General features: G+C 39.0%; 1 protein-coding gene across 1 annotated transcript; it reads left to right on the top strand.

Moving 5' to 3' along the window:
- Positions 1 to 13,481: 13,481 nt before the first annotated feature.
- Positions 13,482 to 20,450, top strand: LOC127527371 (olfactory receptor 1-like). Its single transcript, XM_051925943.1, has 2 exons — positions 13,482 to 13,651; positions 19,215 to 20,450. Exon 2 carries the CDS (start codon positions 19,234 to 19,236, stop codon positions 20,149 to 20,151), a length of 918 nt encoding a protein of 305 aa, XP_051781903.1. The 5' UTR covers positions 13,482 to 13,651; positions 19,215 to 19,233; the 3' UTR covers positions 20,152 to 20,450.
- The last annotated feature ends 229 nt before the right edge of the window (positions 20,451 to 20,679 follow it).

Here is a 20,679-nt window from a genome sequence, read left to right as displayed (position 1 = left end):
CCCTGGGAGAAAAGAAACAAAAAAAAATGAGCCCTAAAAGAGTTAATGCTGAATCCATAAGTATAAACTAGCCAAGGACAACTGCCAGGAGATGGAGAATCTAGAAAAAAAAAAAGTCAGTGTGCAAAACCAAAATCATAGCTGGGGATGTCGAAGCTGAAAGATGTGGTCAAAATGACAGAAAGAGTTCTGTTACCAGGGATAACAAAAATAGTACAAGAGTCGAGTCCAAGCAAACTTGGACAAAGCAGTAAGTGCACGACCCTGATGTTTTACACTGGCCCGGTAATTATGTCACATGTTTCACACTCCTGACCATCCTGCCTAACAATGACAAGGAAGAGTCAAAACATCTGACTCATAATGACATTGTGAAAAAATGTGATTTAAATATAACAAGGTTACAAACGTATCCAATCGATAAACAAATGTAACCACAGGATTCCTTGAGCTCTACAACATCTATGACATTTGTGATAGACAGCCAGCAGCTCAATCCGGCCGGGAAGTCCCTGAACTGGAAGAGTGGAGGAAGGCAGCGTCCCCCAGGACACTAGGTGGCAGCTCCCCTGGACGGTAGCTGTGCCCCGGATTCCCACTGGGCATCCTGGGACATGGAGTCCGTTTTCTCAGCCCTGTTGGGTGCCGTGGGTACCGCCAGGGGAAGGTCATAAAGGACCTGGGGACTCCTACTTTTCCTACAACCCGGAAGTACAGTGGACTCTTGACTAACGAATTCAATTTGTTCGCGAGGGCTGGTTGTAACTCAAGTTGGTTGTAAGTCAAGACTATTTTTCCCATAAGAAATAAGGGAAATACCCATAATGTGTTCCGAACCTCCCACAGCAACACTTACTTAACCTTTTCATAATAAAAAAGGGTTGTATAATGTGCATAATTTACCAAAACACCAATAGTTTTTCTAATGTACTAACCAAAAAGTTATAAAAAGTGCCTAGCCTACCAGAAACAACAATTTCATACTGTACTCACCATTTAAGTTGACATCTTTGGGCTGCAGGAAGGGAGGAGGAGGAGAATGAAAAGGAAGGTGGTAATTGTTTGGAAGGAGCATTCTTATACAAACCTTTTCTTTGTAAAATTGTCGAGATGGTGGATTTCGACATGCTGTACATATTAGTGAGATCAGTCACACGAACACCACTCTCATATTTCCGCACAATTTCCTTCTTCGTTTCGATTGTGATCGCTTCCTTTACCTTCGTTACCTTCTCTTCCTTCCTTAGCAATTATCGAAAAAAATTATATAAATCACTGCACTGATCAAAATTACGTCCACAAACACATGTATCTGGGCTCCGACTGACGCTTATGAACGCTCTCGGCTGTTTGTTTACAATCGCGCAAGCGGATACACGTGACCACATTCAGGTCGTAATGCAAGATGTTGGCCGTAAATCAAAACAAAAATTTTGGTCATAAATCAAGTTGTTCGCATGTCAGGCCGGTCGTATATCAAGGGTCGACTGTACTTCGGAGTCAGGAGGACGGAAGCCCACAGTACCTCCTGGCTGCTTGAACTGATGATGTGTCATTTGATCCGGAAGAAGAGGAAGAACACTTCCGGGTCAAGGACTATTTAAAGGACTGGTTGAGACCCAGCAGAGAGAGCTGGAGTTGGAAGGGTGTGTGACGGAGCTGCTGGGAGTGGAGGATTATTGTGTTATTGATTATTGATATTTGGGAATTGTGACAATTGTGGTGCTTCATGCACTTTATTTAAGAAAAGAAGTAAAAATTATACTTGGTGCTTTTATACGTGTGTCCTGAACATCTGTCTGTTGGGTTTCACAGGGCAGCAGCGCCCCCTATCGTCCACACATTGTTTATATATTTTTTTGATGTTGAGGAAAATGTATTTAAAAAAATGAACAAAAAGTCAAATTACGACACTATTTACTTCATATCATTATTTTTGTGGTGTGAGTGTGTCTTTGCAGGACTGTGCAATAGTAATTGTGGCATGACACCTGTTTTTGATGATTATTGTCTTTTCTCTTTGTATCTGTTGTTTTGTCATAAAAGACAGTACTGTTTGCACCTTTTCTAAGTGTCTGAGTACATTTCTCACTCGTTACTGGTTTGCATTCGGTTATGAACTACTTGGAACCCAGAGTACCAGGTCATGCTAAAGGCCCAGAAGCCAGGGGCTCCACTGTGTTATGCACTGCCATCTCCAATACTGTGTCCATCATGGCGTCATACGTCTCGCTTACGCCTAAACATTTCAAAATGCTGAAATCCATGAAAGCAAAATGACAACTTGACAAGTAGTACAATAAATTACAAAATATATATTTTCCAGTGGTTTAACACTAGAATTACCAGAGCCTAAGAAAAAAATCGTAGATCCATCCCACCTTAAATCGCTTCTTAAATCCATTCACAGCTCTCCGCCAGTGTCTTTTGTCCTCTAAATGTGCAGTTAAACACAAGCTGCAAGCAGCCGGCTATTCCATCCCCCCACCGACTTAGAACTTGCACGAACTCCTCTCAGCTCATGCCTTGATTGATTATCTGTGAGTGAAGTGGAGTTTTAGAGTGGAAATAATAAATCGTTATTTGGAACACACGCATTTCATGTGTGTTGCATTTCTACAGTAATCTGTGTAAAGAAAAATTTTTAAAACAGAAACGTTTTTTATATTCTAGTAGCAAATGACAAAATGTAGGCATAAACTATATAATGTATGAAGCCTGAAGTCCAAATATCAAAGATAAACTTTCACAAAAGGTACAAAAAAAAAGCCGCCTTAGTATGCGACATTGACACTCATTTACTATGACTGCTGCCATGGAGCAACAGTATCAGTTGCTGACTGAGAATCAGAAGGTGACGAGTTTGATCCTGCATGACTCCCTTTTGAGAAGTGTTCTTATTTTTACTATTTTAGAATAAAAAGATACATTTGATTTCAGTCTGTAACAGCCGGTGTAATTTATGATATTTGTAAAGGTTAGCTTTGTTTTTTCTTTTTTTAATTCACTTTTCATTCTCTGTCGCATTTAGGGTCCTTCCCTACCCCATGTGACACTGCTGTTTTCACATAAAGACGTGCTATAGCTCTGCAGTGTACTTGTGACTGCATTGTCGTACCAATGCTTGCGAACTGAAGTGTCTGCATGCACTTTTCATGGCATTACACGTTTATTTTTTGAGCATGCCCATGTCGCTCAAACACAGGAACATATGTTGATGTAAAAGTATAACAAAACAAGTGCACTTTTATTCAAGACTATAACTGAAGAAAAAAGAAAGCAAGTTACAGTAGGTGGTTGATATGACAGCTTGCGTGGTGCAATGCTAAGAACTGCTGATTTCCATTCCGTGCTATATAACTGTTAACTGTTAACATTTGAATCTGATGAGTGCATATAGCGCTGTCTTATTCAGTGTGTGCAAGAACATGCAGGTGGCCAGTGGTTAGTGCTACAACGCACATTTAAAAAAAAGAAAGAGACAAATATATGTGACGTTTTGAAGAAATCATTTTATGACGCGAATAGTACCAATCAGAAAACATTGTCAAAGTAATGCAATATTATTTGAAAACGAACAGCGTCAGATCGGGTGTGAAGTTATACTGGCGCTGTTAGAGTCAGAATAGGAGCTTGTTCAGCTTATTTAGCTTCTGATCTTACTCAAAGTAAAAAGCATGAATTAATCAACAGAAATAACCACAATCGACATTTTAAATTTAATGATTTATAGTGCATACCAATTTATAAATTTTATGTCCATTTGAGGATAAAAAAACACACTTTCTCCAAAGCTGGGAATCAAACTCGGGTCTCTGTAGTATGGTAGGGTTGCTGTGCTCCAAATCAGCAAATCTTAGCGTTAAGCCACAGAAGATGTTGTATTATCCTTGAACCTTTTGTGAAAGTGTTTATTTGGTATTTGGATTTCAGGCTTTACACATTCTATAATTTATGCCTACATTTTGTAACATTTATTACTAAAATAGGAAAAAGTTTCTGTTTTAGCAATGTGTTTACACAGATTACTGTAGAAACGGAACACACATGAAATGCGTGTGTTCCAAATAGCGATCTATTATTTCCATTCTAAAACTCCAGCAGTTCAGTCACTCCCAGATAATCAAACAAGGCATGAGCTGGGAAAACTTAGTGAACGTTCTGCGACGGTGGGGGACGGAATAGCCGGCTACTTGCTGCTTGTCTTAATCAGCACATTTAGAAGACAAAAGAGAGGTGAGAACGGTTTTAAGGTGGGCCGGATCTATGAGTTTTTTCGTAGACTCTGGTAATTCTAGTGTTAAAATAAAGAAATAGTAACCAAAATTTAAGTTTAAACTCATACATTTTTGACAGTCTTGAAGAGTGGTGGTCATTCCCGTGGCTGACATACATGCATCCAGGAGTGTGAATAGGAGATTGGGGGTTTCGTGTCCATTTTTTAGCTAAAAAGTGACTGCCCATTACCAAACCATCAGTAGGCATATGTGGACCCTTTGTGGGTGGACTTTACCTTTTTGCAGGATTTTATTTAAAAATTGGGTGTAGTCATTTTCACATTATAGGGACAGGCACCCTGCCAGCATCACACAGAAGGGCATACATAGCAAAAGTTGGCCCAAAGAAGACAACACGCAATCTAATGCATTTCTGGATAATTCACAAATACCACAAATAGATGCTTTAAGTGCTGAGGAACTAGATAAACCTCTAACGCTAATAGAATTACTAGACGCTATAAAGTCACTACAAAGCGGGAAATCATCAGGCCCTGATGGTTACCCCGTAGAGTTTTATAAGAAATTCTCCACTCAGCTAGCTCCACTCTTATTGGTAACATTTACAGAAGCTAAAGACCACCAAATACTACCTCAAACATTTCGACAAGCATTAATCACCATCTTTCCTAAACAAAATAAGGACTTGTTACAATGTGCATCATATAGACCAATTTCACTCCTGAATAATGATGTTAAGATACTCTCAAAAATCCTAGCTAGAAGGATGGAGAAAGTGCTGCCCTCGGTAATATCACAAGATCAAACTGGATTTATTAAAGGCCGACATCTATCTTCAAATCTCCGACGCTTGTTTAATGTTATATATTCACCAGCAAAATCAAACACCCCAGAGATATTACTATCATTAGACGCAGAAAAGGCATTTGACATGATCGAATGGAATTACCTTTTCACTGCATTGGAGAAATTTGGGTTTGGCCCGAATATTTGTGCTTGGATTAAACTACTGTATACCAGTCCAGAAGCTTCAGTTTGTATTAATAAAATTTGCTCAGACTACTTTAAACTAGAACGTGGTACCAGACAAGGATGTCCCTTGTCGCCACTGTTGTTTGCAATCGCTATTGAACCACTGGCGGTTCACTGCCGAAATTCTCATCAGATAAAGGGGATTGTCAGAGAAGGACTGGAACAGAAAATTTCTTTATATGCAGATGATATGGTCTTATATATATCGGACCCAGAAAACACTGTCCCTGCTGTTTTAACAGCACTAACAGAATTTCAAAAGATATCTGGTCTTAGAATTAATCTGAATAAAAGTATACTCTTTCCAGTGAACTCACAAGCATATAATAATAAATTAGACACCCTACCTTTTACCATAGCAGATCAGTTTAAATACCTAGGGGTAAATATCACAAGTAAACATAAAGCTCTTTATCAACAAAATTTTGGCGTCTGTATGGAAAAAATTAAGCAAGACTTGCATAGATGGTCAACCCTTCATCTCACTCTAGCCGGAAGAATTAACATCGTTAAGATGAATATCCTTCCTAAACTTCTCTTTTTATTTCAAAACATTTCAATATATATCAATAAATCGTTTTTTAAACAGTTAGATTCAATAATAACCTCATTCATTTGGAACTCAAAACACCCACGCATCCGAAGAGCGACCCTATAAAGACCTCAGGCAGAAGGTGGCATGGCTTTACCTAATTTTCAGTTTTATTACTGGGCAGCAAACATACAAGCCATAAAAACCTGGACACAAATAAATGCACATACACAGGCTTGGTCTGCAATAGAAGTAAAATCCTGTAGTACTTCTTTATATTCCCTGCTCTGCTCTCCAATAAATGAAAGTTATCGCAAATATACTAATAACCCAATTGTGCTTTACTCACTCAGAATATGGAACCAAATTAGGAAGCATTTTAAGATGGAAAATCTTTTATCAGTGGCACCTCTGCAAGGGAACCACCTCTTTCAACCTTCGCAAGTACATCCAGTTTTTAATACCTGGAAAAGTTTTGGGATTAAAATGCTCAGAGATCTTTATATAGACAACATATTTACATCTTTTGAACAATTACGTTCAAAATTTAACCTCCCAGCTACACATTTCTTTTACTATCTTCAAATTAGAAATTTTGTTAAACAGAAATTGCCCGATTTCCCCCACCTTGCACCCTCCACAATGCTGGAAAAAATACTGCTCAATTCCGAGGAAACAAACACTATTTCCGCAATATATAAAATCTTATTAGAGTCCCTACCTTTCAAAGATCCAAGAGGACATTGGGAAGAAGATCTCTTAATCAATATATCAGAAAAGGAGTGGAAGGTAGCAAAGCAGAGAATTCACTCGAGTTCTATATGCGCAAAGCATAGAATTATTCAACTAAAAATTATATATCGAGCTCATCTGTCTCGCTTAAAACTGTCCAAAATGTTTCCAGGCCAGGATCCAACCTGCGAGCGCTGCAACCAAGCTCCTGCCTCACTGGGTCACATGTTCTGGGCCTGCACCAAACTAACATCATTTTGGACAAAAAATTTTAAGTGCCTCTCAGACAGCCTTAGTATCACAATCCCTCCTAACCCACTAACAGCTGTGTTTGGTGTCCTTCCAGATGGACTTGAATTGGAGAAGGACAAACAAACGGTGATTGCATTCACTACACTCTTGGCACGCAGACTTATTTTGTTAAATTGGAAGAATCCTAATTCTCCTCTTATAAGTCAGTGGGAAACTGATGTTTTATATTATTTGAAATTGGAAAAAATCAAATCTTCAGTTAGAGGATCTGTACAAAATTTTTTCAAAACTTGGCAGGATTTAATCAATATTATTTTAGAATAAGAGAATTAACTATTATTGCATTTAACTCCCTTCTCCATCTCTTATTTATATAGATATTTACTTCTCCCCTTCTTTTGTCTAATGTTGCCTTATTAAAAAGCTTAAAGCAATTTTCCTTTAGCTAAGCTCTCCTTCTCAGGGGTGGGGTTTGATTTGTCTTCAAATTTGTTGGGTTATAAATTGATCTGTTTGTATGGAATGATTACAATGAAAATTAATAAAATAAAAATATTAAAAAAAAAAAAAAAAAGTTGGCTTAATAGAACAAGCTGAAGAAGCAGCAAGGCAGCTTTGACATGTCCTGAAAACAGATCTGAAATACAGATAAAAGAAGAAGGAGCAAGATGTAATGGAACATTTTGTGCAAAGAAACTAGAATGTGAGGTGCCCTGTAGTACAGGCAGATTCTTATCCATCTGCTAGTATCACAATATCTATCCAGTACGCACTATATATATATATATATATATATATATATATATATATATATATATATATATATATATATATATGGAAGAGAAGGTCTGTAATACGGTTTGCATATTTGCAGCTGGAGATCCACGAAGGGAGAAAAAAGAATCACATATCATAAAATAGTTTTTTATTCCTGAGCTTTCAACCCCTATCAGGGGTCTTCATCAGAGGATAATGTTTAGACTTACAAGAATCAAAGGCAATATATAGCAACACATTCAGTGTTTGGGTGGAGGTGACTAAGTCAGTATAATCGGCGGGGGGGGAGGGTTGTATAGTTTATTTATTATGTACATGTTCTTCTTAAGTTGGCATATGCTGGATTTATGTCCAAGTGTCTGTTGATGGCGTTATCATCTGATAGCCAAGACTCGGCCAACTCTCTGCCACTTTTAGTACTGGCCTTAAATTTTACTTTTACATTGTATGTATACCGCTGAGCAAGAATTGCATGGAATACAGAAATAGCACACAAACCCACGAACAATCTGCGCACGGTCCTGTTTAATGCTAAAAACAAGAAATCGACAGCAGAAACACGAAACGCAGTTTATAGTATTCCATGCAATTCTTGCTCAGCGATATACATAGGACAAACGTCAAAAAGAATCTCAACACATGTACAGGAACATCACAACGCTGTCAGAAGAAAGGACGCACTATCTTTGATCTATGCACATACTAAATCGACAGGACACACATTCAACTGGGACAATGTAAAAGTAAAATTTAAGGCCAGTACTAAAAGTGCCAGAGAGTTGGCCGAGTCTTGGCTATCAGATGAAAACGCCATCAACAGACACTTGGACATAAATCCAGCATATGCCAACTTAAGAAGAACATGTACAAAATAAATAAACTATACAACCCCCTAGATCATACTGATCATACATACTGATCATATACTGTATATATTGTGATACTAGCAGACCTTGAGCCAAAAGGAGTGTTGTGGAACCAGTGGGCCCACAGTTTAAACCAAAGGAAACGTGGGCCAAAATAAATAGCATGTGAGGGTGCTTAACACAAGAAAAGATAGCTGTGCTTCTGAGTGTTCATCTCACTCATTGGTAGTCAACAAACTGACTGCTTTCTTCCGGTCCCAGTTGTTTTGGAGGCGCTGATTCCCAGAAGGGACGGGTCCTAATGAAGTGTATCTGGAAGTATCATCACTCACCTTTCATTCGAGTGTCCCCTGAACTGTGGATGGAAAAAGAGATTGTGTTAACAAGAGCTCCCCTTCTCAGCCCGGGGTGGTAGAACTTATTTGCGAAGAACCTTGAGGATGCCTTCTGATTGCATGTGACTGACAATATATCGAAGACAGGTAATTGAATAATTAAAAATATTTGCTTATTTGATATATTTGATATACATCAATAAATCATTCTTTAAGCAATTAGATTCAACCATAACCTCATTTATTTGGAACTTAAAACATCCACGTATTCAAAGAGCGACCCTACAAAGACCTAAGACAGAAGGTGGCATGGCTCTACCTAACTTTCCGTTTTATTACTGGGCAGCAAACATAGAAGCTATAAAAATCTGGAGACAAATAGATGAACATACACAGGCTTGGTGAACAATAGAAATAAAATCTTGCAGTACTTCTTTATATTGCCTGCTTTGTGCCCCAATAAATGCAAGTTATCACCAATACACTAATAACCCAATTGTGCTTCACTCACTCAGAATATGAACCAATGTAGAAAGCATTTTAAGATGGGGAATATTTTATCTGTGGCACCTCTGCATGAGAACCACCTTTTTCAACCCTCACAAACATATGCAGTTTTTAATAACTGGAAAACATTTGAGATTAAATTAATTAGAGATCTTAATATAGACAACATCTTTGCATCCTATGAACAATTACATTCCAAATTTAATTTTCCAGCAACACATTTCTTTCACTATCTTCAAATTAGAAACTTTGTTAAACAGAACCTGCCTGATTTTCCTCATCTCCCAGCTTCCTCTATGCTGGAAAAATATTGCTCAGTCTTGAGGACTCAGACAGCATTTCTGCAATATATAAAAATATTTTACAGTCCCTCCCTTTCAAAGATCCCAGAGTACAGCGGGAAAAGGATCTCTCACTCAACATATCAGAAAAGGAGTGGAAGGTAGCTATGCACAGAATTCACTCGAGCTCCATATGTGCAAAGCATACAATTATTCAACTCAAAATTATATATCGAGCACATCTGTCTCGCTTAAAACTGTCCAAAATGTTTCCAGGGCAACATCCAACCTGCGAACGCTGCAATCAACCTCCAGCCTCACTGGGTCACATGTTTTGGGCCTGCACCAAGTTAACATCATTCTGAACCGAAATGTTTAAGTGCCTTTCATACAGCCTTGGTGTCACAATCCCTCCTAATCCACTAACAGCTGTGTTTGGTGGGCTCACAGAGGGGCTTCAAGTGGAGAAGAACAAACAAACTGTGATTGCCTTTACTACACTATTGGTACACAGACTTATATTGCTAAACTGGAAGAATTCTAACTCACCTCTTTTAAGTCAGTGGGTAACTGATGTTTTATATTATTTGAAATTGGAAAAAATTTAATTCTCACTTAGAGGATCTGTGCAGAACTTTTTCAAAACCTGGCAGGATCTAATCAATAATATTTTAGAATAAGCTCTTAAAACATTGAGAAAGCAAATTCTCTTCCCGTTTGTTCTTCTCCATTTATCTTAAACTCATCAATTTATTTATTTTATACTATTTTTAAGTTTTACTCCATTGGCCATGCTCTCTTTCTCAGGGGTGATGGCTGATTTGCTTTCAGTCCTATTTTCAGTAAAAATTGATCTGTTTGTATGGAATGATTACAATAAAAATTTTTTAAATAAATTGCTTTCTCTTGCCCTACATGTATCTTCAGCACCTTTAATCAATTGTTTGCATGTCTGAACCTCTCTTCACCAGCACTCCCTTTATCAAGTGTGTTCCCAAAAAGCCTGCTTCTCAGATTCTGTTATTTTTTTCAAACTCCTGTATGGTTCTATACTTGACATCTTTGAAAGTGACTCTCTCAGTGTGGCTCCTATGCCTTTTCCTGCTTGTGCTTCTCACACTTCCACTTTTGTCATGTCACCAAAGCTAAACTGACCAATCACACCAAAGTCAAATTGACCAATCAGATTGCTCAGAAGAACTAGACACACAGACCTTACTGTTTAATTCTATCTATCTATCTATCTATCTATCTATCTATCTATCTATCTATCTATCTATCTATCTATCTATCTATCTATCTAATTATGTATTATCCGACATGTGAGTCTGTATCCTTGTTTGTTTTGTTTCTGCTGCTGTAGGCATCTGAATTTCCCCAATGATTTCAAAAAGTTTATGTAATCTAATCTATAATCTGATGTAATCTATGTATATCATGCATATATACATACTGTATATAAAACCTGCTCAATGAAGGGAACACTTATTCATCCCAGTTTAACACCAAGTCAATGAAGCTTCAGCAATATCAATCTGTCCAGTTTAGGAAGCCTAAGTGATTGTGAATCAACTTCACCTGCTTTGGTGCAAATGAAAGTGACAACAAGTGACCTGGAGAGGCAACAGAAAGACAACCCTCAAAAAAGGAATGGTGGCCACAGACAATTGTTCTCTCCTTACCCTTCCTGACTGATTCTTCCTGGCATTTTGCTGGTGTCCTTGTCACTATTGACTATTGGCCATTATAATTGGATACTAACCCTCACCTATTCTGTTTCTCTTCTCAGTACTCAAATGTGGCACTTGGTGCCACAGCCCACCTGCCAAGTTGTTTTGCCTGCCTAAGGTAAAGTCATCCCTGATGGAGGATCGCAGGAATCGTGGGAAAGAGGGGTCCTTTCATCGGATTGGCTGGCCCAGCACTGTTTCAGCTGTGGAATGGCCAAATGGGGGAGGCAGCTTGATGGCTGAGGTCTCCAGGACTCTAAAAATATCCAAATCTTATTATGCGATATCATCTACTGTTAAATTCTGCTCTGTACTTATAAAATTTTTATTTTTTTTTACTTCTAAAAATTTTTTTTATTTTTTATTGAGGATTTGTTCTGTTCTGTGTATTGTATTGTATTGACCCCCTTCTTTTGACACCCACTGCACGCCCAACCTACCTGGTAAAGGGGTCTCTCTTTGAACTGCCTTTCCCAAGGTTTCTTCCATTTTTCCCTACAAGGTGTTTTTTTTGGGAGTTTTTCCTTGTCTTCTTAGAGAGTCAAGGCTGGGGAGCTGTCAAGAGGCAGGGCCTGTTAAAGCCCATTGCGGCACTTCCTGTGTGATTTTGGGCTATACAAAAATAAACTGTATTGTATTGTACTATTGGTAGTATGAGTTGGTACCTGCAGCTGATTCAGGCTGCACAGGTAGTCTTCCAATAGCACATCCATATTTGTCATTCCAAGAAGGTTTGCTGTGTCTCCCAGTACAGTCTCAAGCGCTTGGGTGGAGATACCAGGAGATGGGCCATTACATGAGGTAGAGCTGGAGATGGCCGTAAAAAGCCATCAACCCAGCAGCAGGACTGGTATCTGTTCCTTTGTGCAAGGAAGAACAGAAGGAGCACTGCCAGAGCCCTACAAAATGAACTCCAGCTGGCTACTTTTGTGCGTGTTTCTGACCAGGCTGTCAGAAACAGACTCTGTGAGGATGTCACGAGGGCCTGATATCACTCTAGTGAGACCTGTGATCACAGCCATTCACCATGCAGCTTGATTAGCATTCACCAGAGAATACTACAATTTGTAGGTCCGCCATTGGCGCCCCCCACTCTCCTTCACAGATGAGAGCAGGTTCACCCTGAGCACATGTGACAGACGTGAAACAGTCTGGTGACGCTGTGGTCAATGTTATGCAGCCTGCAGCATCATCCACCATGACTGGTTTGGTGGTGGGTCAGTGATGGCATATCCTTGCTGGGTTACATAGACATCCATGTGCTAGACAACAGTACCCTGAGTGCTGTTAGGTACCCAGCTGAAATACTCAGAGCCATTGTCAGACCCTATGCTGGTGCAGTGGGCCCTGAGTTCCTCCTGGTGCAGGACAATACCAGGCCTCATGTGGCCAGAGTTTGAAGACAGTTCCTGGATGATGAAGGCATTGATGCCATTGACTGGCCCACACGTTCCCCAGACCTGAATCTAATTGAGAACCTCTGGGACATTAAGCATCGGTGCATCTGACATCGCCAAGTATTGCCACAGACTGTCCAGGAGCTCACTGATGCCCTGATCCAGGTCTGGGAGGAGATCCCCAGGGCAACATCCGCTATCTCATCAGGAGCAGGCCCAGACAATATCAGGATTGCACACACACACATTACTGAGATACCTTTGGAGTTGCTGTGATAAAATTCACACAAGTTAGATAAGCCCAGGATTTCGATTTTTGACTTTGATTTTCGGTGTGATGTTGAGTCAGCCCTAAGTGGGTTGGTGATTTTGGCTTCCATTTTCTGCTATTACATCATTTTGTTCTCAATGAATTACACAGCATTGCTCTGTAAAGATTTAACACTTGAATATTTTGTTCATCACGATACAATGTGCGATTTATGTGTTCCCTTCATTTTGTTGAGCAGTGTGTGTATCAGAAGAAATGGCTGCAGTGTATAATATGTTGATAATTTAAAAACATTCAAATTTAAAATCCATTTGATTCCTGGAGGTCACTTCTCTCTGTTGCCATTCTAATCTAGAAATTACAATTGTGACAGGCTATACGGTACACCAAAGAATAATAAATATCATGGGTGCTTGTCTCATTATCCACGTCCCAAGACACCTCTACTTGAGAGTGCAGTGGAGCCTCAAAGGAGAGCAGGACATAAATAAAAGCAGATGAGGTAGAAACCACACACGGGGACTTCATGCTTTCCCAGTGAGAGTTGATGTTGCACCTACTCTATAAATTTAGAGGAACATTCATTCTAAATGATCTTGAAAAGTTTGTCTCTAAATTATTCTGTAGTGTAACTTGAACTAAATATTATTAAAGCATGAGCATACAGAGGTATTCCGCATATCACTGAAGACATCTTTAAGGTAAGATATGTGATTTATTTCTTTAGAGGTCATAATAATTGTTACAGGGACAAGAAAACCAAAGAATAATAAAACTGATGGGTACATGTGTCATTATACAGGTGACAAGAGACCCCCACTTGAAAGTCCAAGGGAGCTCCATTTACAATGTCAATTTACAAATTAGACATGTAATACAATGTTTCTTGCAGTATTCTTTTTTATTTTGTTAAATTCATTTTTTTGGTTACGCCTGTCTTCCCTTCTTTTGGCTTGGTTTAGAAATCATACTGTTAGCAACAAAAAACAGAATAAATAACTATATAAAATGCAGCAATAAAATGATAAGGTCCTCAAAGTCAAATCTGACAGACGTGCTTGATAATCAAGTATTAAGTAAAGCAAAGAGCCACCACATTCACAAGGCAGGTGGTCCCATCAGGCCACAGGTTCAGGGGTCTGAGGAGAAAAAGCAACCTGTTCAGATAATCCTTCATCCCGACTGCTTTTAATTTTCTGCATAAGTAGAAAATAAACAACTCATTACATCTTAATGTTAATTTAATTTTTATATGTAATAGGTAAGATCTGATGTTATATGGTGTTACGTTTACAGTCATATGAAAAAGTTTGGGACCCCCTCTTAATTCTTTGGATTTTTGTTTCTCATTGGCTGAGCTTTCAAAGTAGCAACTTCCTTTTAATATACAACATGCCTTATGGAAATAGTAGGATTTCAACAGTGACATTAAGTTTATTGGATTAACAGAAAATATGCAATATGCTTCATAACAAAATTAGACAGGTACATAAATGTGGGAACCCCAACAGAGATATGACATCAATACTTAGTGGAGCCTCCTTTTGCTAATCTAACAGCCTCTAGACGCTGTCTTCCTATAGCCTTTGATGAGTGTCTAGATTCTGGATGGAGGTATTTCTGACCATTCTTCATACAAAATCTCTCCGGTTCAGTTCAATTTGATGGCTGCCGAGCATGAAGAGCCTGCTTCAAATCATCACATAGATTTTCGATGATATTCAAGTCAGGGGACTGTGACTGCCATTCCAGAACATTGTACTTCTCCCTCTGCATGAACGCCTTTGTAGATTTCCAACTGGTTTTTGGGTCATTGTCTTGTTGGAATATCCAACCCCTGCGTAACTTCAACTTTGTGACTGATGCTTGAACATTATCCTGAAGAATTTGTTGATATTGGGTTGAATTCATCCGACCCTCGACTTTAACAAGGGCCCCAGTCCCTGAACTAGAAACACAGCCCCACAGCATGATGGAACCTCCACCAAATTTGACAGGAGGTAGCTGGTGTTTTTCTTGGAATGCGGTGTTCTTCTTCCGCCATGTAAAGCGCTTTTTGTTCTGACCAAATAACTCCATTTGTGTCTCATCAGTCCAAAGCACTTTGTTCCAAAATGAATCTGGCTTGTCTAAATGAGCATTGGCATACAACAAGCGACTCTGTTTGTGATGTGAGTGCAGAAAGGGCTTTCTGATAGAATCAATGGACTTGATAACTCAGGAAGACTTTGTAATTGGAGTGTTACTTTAGCAACGTCACTTTAGCTCATTAAATTGAAAAAGAATAGTCTATGAATTTACTACGTCATCATGCTTGCTGACTGCTGTATGCCGATTTCACGTTTGTGACATGGCTACATGGCTATTATTTAATAGGCAACCTGGGTGAGACTTTCACCAAAGTTTGTAAATTCAGCTGGTCAGTGTTAAAGCTGGCATTACTCATTTAAGATACATTTCTGACCACATATTGGCATTTCTGGGTTGGAATGATAAACTGAGGACATACAAAAAAGAAAAAAAAAATCAATAACTGTAAAATAAAACAAAGAGCTATAATGAGTAAAAGTTTGTCCTTATTTAAGTGCATAAAATACAATAACTAGATATGAAAATATATATAAAAGAAAATAAGATAATGTCATTCAGTAATACACAGCCTCTATAGCATAAAGTTTAAATAATAAAAATAGGTCTTATAATTTAATAGCACTGCCACAAAGAGTCTGACCTTCTCTTGTCTCATCAGTAGAGGAATATCTCCAATTCAACACTCCTCTCCTTATTAACAGTAATTTTATTAGAAAAATTGTTATTTATCTTTATAGCATTTAGACAGAAAAGAAAATCATTTGGGAAGATGAAGCAAAATGCTTAAAAATTTCCATCAGCATTTCTGCACACTTACTGTAATACAATCATTCAAAGATGTACAGTGTATAGACATGTAATTACAGTATAAACATTATAGACATTATAATTACATTTTCTTGCTTCTCCTTAATTCTACAATCCAATTAGCAAAAGCTTCTAAATGAACTTTATATTTAATTAAAAATATATGATTTAAACATTATATAACACGTGAGCTGAGACTGAATATAAAACACCTGATGCAGAGAATGCCTATCTATCTATCTATCTATCTATCTATCTATCTATCTATCTATCTATCTATCTATCTATCTATCTATCTATCTATCTATTATATAGTGCCTTTCATGTCCGTCCGTCTATCTATCTATCTATCTATCTATCTATCTATCTATCTATCTATCTATCTATCTATCTATCTATCTATCTATCTATCTATCATTTAGTATTATTTAGAGCCTTTCTATATGTATGCAGATAACATATACATAATAATTCCATCCATCCATCCATTTTCCAACCTGCTATATCCTAACTACAGGGTCACGGGGGTCTGCTGTGTGGTCAAAGGTTCGAGACAACAGCAGGCAGACACCGATTTGAACAAACAGAAATCTTTTTATTTCTTTCTCTTCTTGGTAAGCAGAGGTCTGAACAGAGCCTGTCAGCTAATCACTGACAGTATCAACGTCACAGGCCCTGCTCGGTCTTACAGCAGGCTTTTTATTTCCTCTCAAACACGTACACAAAGCTTATCTTATAGTTGCAGCTTAACAAGCAGTCCTTCCTTACAAGTGGAGTAGCTTCTTCTTTCACTAACTAGGACAGGGTGTGGTCCCCCAAAAGCTGACCCACCCTTTATTTATTTCTTTTATTCATCTTGTGGCTACTTTATATATTTAGGCTCTAATGCTTAATAACCTTAACTTTCCTTCATCACAATCTTAATGCATTCACAGAACTCTTATACTTGCAAATACAAATACATATACATTTTCTTAGCATCAGCTGGCTTGAATAATATATTTTCCATCCACCCAAATGCACACAGATAGTAATCACCAAGGCGATTCAGACTTGTTTATCCAAGTACAAAATATTCATTGCACTAAGGCGTAGTCCCGAAATCTTCTTCCCCTCCCTTGGACTAGGTTAAAAGCCCTCAGCCCGAGATTCTTTGTTCAAATATATTATTTAATCAAATTTTTATTATTCCACAGCTGGAGCCAATCCCTGCCAACACAGGGCGCAAGGCAGGAAACAAACCCCGGGCAGGGTGCCAGCCCACCGCATATACATAATAATTAACTTTTTTATGATATGAAGTTCAGTTTCTGAAGACAGTTAATAAATTAATGAAGGCACACACAAATCATCTTTCATTTTCTCTGTTTGATGTTCAGATGTGGTAACAGACAAGCTGTCAACAATGAACCCAGGCATGCTTGCTCAAACAAACAGTATTAGTTTATAATAATTAGTATTAGTAGTGCAGTTTATTAATAATGTATGGATACCAGAAGATGGATATAATCAGGTAAACAGACAACAGACAATAACCGAACAACACAAAAAAAACAACTTGGTCTGCTCTCGTCCTTTCTTCCATTAATAAACCAGAAATGTATGAATCATATCTCTTTCTCTTGAATGATTTTTAAGAATGGCTCTAGAAAACATTATTTCTTAGGTACCAACTTGTAAGTGTTTTGTAAACTTTCTGGTCTTTTTGCTAGTTAAACCAATCCTCTAGTGTATGCCTTTCTCAGGGCCCACTGGCTTTCATACTATGGTGTTGATTTTCTTTGCATCTCATCTGCACTCACCCCTTTCCCCAGTGAAAAAGTGTGTGTTTATGTATGAGTGTGTGTGTGTGTGGTACACAGGACCCTCGTAGCTCCCTTCTGCTCCAGAGGTCCTCCTCAATCTGTCCTCTCACACTTCATCTTCTTTGGCTCCTTCCTTTACTGCCTCCTACCTCAAGACCACCTTTGTAGTCATACCGCTCTTATTTAAATCCCCACCCACACTTGCCTGATTTCTTGGTGGCTACTGTCTCCCGAGATAGTCAGTTTCACCTCATCAGCAATCGGTCGGCCAGCCTGCTTCCCTGGTCATTCTGTGCAGCCCCAGCTGGTCTTCAAATGCTTTGTTTACTGCCAATTACAATATTTAACACGATGTGAAGGTGTGAGCAGCTTTCACAGAATAAATTTCACCATTTCAAGGTTAGAATCAAGGGACCAGGAAGAGGGGGTCAATGGGGAAACTCGAGCAAATTAGACAGCAGGACACAGAGCTAAACAGGAAGAGGTGGAATCACAGGAGGGCAATAGGGAAGATGCCTTAGACACCAACTATGCAGGGTTGCCTGACCTTCTTACAAAAGGAACACCAGGCACTTAAAGGGCTCCAGATGGCTCAGAAATGTTGACTGACTTGGGAGTTACTATGGAGAGTTTCAGACTGGTGCACCAGTAGCATTGAGCTGGTTTGAGTCCAAAGGTTGGAGGAGAGTTTGGGATGAATGCTCACTGGAGGTAGGGAGAGGCCAGAGTTGTATAAGTAAGTGGGAGAAAAAGAGAGAGAAGGCTTGGAGGTACATGGCAGGTGAGCAAGTGGAGAAGCCACCGCACCAGACAGAAAGTCAGACATGATTTATGTAGGGAAAGCCATGGTTTTGCTTTGTTCTATTGAATTTGTTTTGTCCTGGTGTGTTTTGTTCAATGAAACATAGCTTTTGATTTGTCCTCTATTATTGCAAGTGGAAATGGGAGATACAAGGCTGCTCTTCTTCTCCCGTTAGGGGCTGCCACAGCGGATCATCTTTTTCCATCTCTTTCTGTTCTTGTCATCTTGCTCTGTCACCCCCATCACCTTCACGTCCTCTCTCACCACATCCATTAACCTCCTCTTAGGCCTTCCTCTTTTCCTTTTACCTGGCAGCTCTATCCTTAGTACCCCTCTCTCAGTATACCCAGCATGCATCTCTCCTGTGGACATGTCCAAACCAACGCAATCTCGCCTCTCTGACTTTATCTCCCAAACGTCCAACTTGAGTCGACCCTCTAATGTCCTCATTTCTAATCCTGTCCATCCTCGTCACACCCAATGCAAATCTTAGCACCTTTAACTCTGCCACCTCCAGCTCTGTCTCCTGTGCCACCGTCTCCAACCCATATAACACAACTGGTCTCACTACCGTCCTGTAGACCTTCCCTTTCACTTTTGCTGATACCTGTCTGTCACAAATTACTCCTGATACTCTTCTCCACCCATTCCACCCATTTCTTTTATGAGGTACTGAGTACTACTATACAGTGTAAGTAAGAACCTCCTTGCAGATGACCTCTATAAACTCAAGCCTCTGTCTCTTTGTGTTTCTTTTAGGAGAAATTAAAGTCCAGGCATGAACCAAACGTCAGTGTCCGAGTTTGTCCTGCTTTGTACAGTCGACTCCCAGAAGAAAAGCTACGCCATTGCCATCCTCATTATGGTCTACCTGGTGACGATGTTTGGGAACTTCTTGGTTCTTCTAGTTATAGTAATGAATCCTCAGTTGCAAAAGCCCATGTTTGTTGCCATTGCAACTCTAGCGGTAATTGACTTGGTTGGCAGCACAAATATTGTCCCCCAACTGATCGCTATTCTTTCTGGCTGGGTGGCCATTCCGTTTGGACCTTGCTTGGTTCAGATGCTTGTAGCATTATATTTAGGGGCAGCAGAATCCTTTCTCTTGGTTTTCATGGCGTGTGACCGCTATGTAGCTGTTGTTCATCCACTGCGATATTCTACACTTATGACAAAAGGAACCGTCTGGGCTGCTGGTACATTTTTAAATATTCTTCCTGCTGCTTTTATTTTAACCTTTTTAATTTTTATCACTGAGCTTTCCTTTTGTAACGCTAATACCATAAATTATTGTTTTTGCGACTATGCATCACTAGTTAAAATCGCCTGCAATGAAAATCCTAAATACATGGTGATTATGTCAGTCTCTGCTTTTGTGTTTGGTATTTGTCCATTTATATTCATTTTACTTTCCTATACAAGGATTGCTTACGCTGCTCTAAAGATCTCATCTGCTGATGGGAAGAAGAAGACTCTGAACACGGTGACCACCCATTTGCTGGTGGTGGGACTGTCCAATGTCCCACTTTTAATCCACACTATGCTAACTGGAGCAGGAGTGAGATTGTCCACCGAAACGAACAACATCATGATAATTGTGGCATTTATTGTGCCGCCAATGTTCAACCCCATAATATACAGCTTCAGAAACAAGGAGATAAGAAGCAGCATCCAGAAACTTTTTAAAACTGCGTAAAATATGCCACACATTGTGAAGACTTCAGATTTATGCTTTATGATCAGTGCGATGTACTTGTTATGTATTTCATTATCGACACCAAGGACAAAGCCTCTTGCTGACCCAAAAAAGGGCCAAGCAAACATTGGAGACCCCAATAAGACATTGTGCGCTCTTCTGTAGTTTTTTGGGGGCTGTGAATGTAAAATAGAATTAAAAAGCAAGCTAAATGAAACCTTCTGTTAGTGCTGTATTTTGTTTGTCTTACTATGGTCAAAGTCTTATACTGCTTTCAGTAGGGCTGCAATTCACTAGTACATGTCTGGAGAGCAGGAGTTGCATAAAGTTAAGGTACTTTTATAAACCCATGTTCTTTAAATATGTTTAATACATTTTTGTTATTATTTACCTCACAAAGTGTCCAAACCAATGTGATGCTTAACATGCATCACAGGAAAATTAATGGAAGGAATTATTAAGGATATTTTAAGGATAAGATTGAGCAACACATGACAAGGACAGGAGTTATTAGGAACAGTCAGCCTG

The sequence above is a fragment of the Erpetoichthys calabaricus genome, chromosome 4 (genome assembly GCF_900747795.2).
Source record: "Erpetoichthys calabaricus chromosome 4, fErpCal1.3, whole genome shotgun sequence".
In the NCBI taxonomy this organism is placed as follows: Eukaryota; Metazoa; Chordata; class Cladistia; order Polypteriformes; family Polypteridae; genus Erpetoichthys; species Erpetoichthys calabaricus.
The sequence above is the reverse complement of the archived record's forward strand: the minus strand, read 5'-3'. Positions and strand labels throughout refer to the sequence as shown.

Excerpts from the sequence above, each read along its gene's own strand:
- LOC127527371 (XM_051925943.1), top strand. The coding sequence starts at position 19,234 with ATGAACCAAACGTCAGTGTCCGAGTTTGTCCTGCTTTGTACAGTCGAC.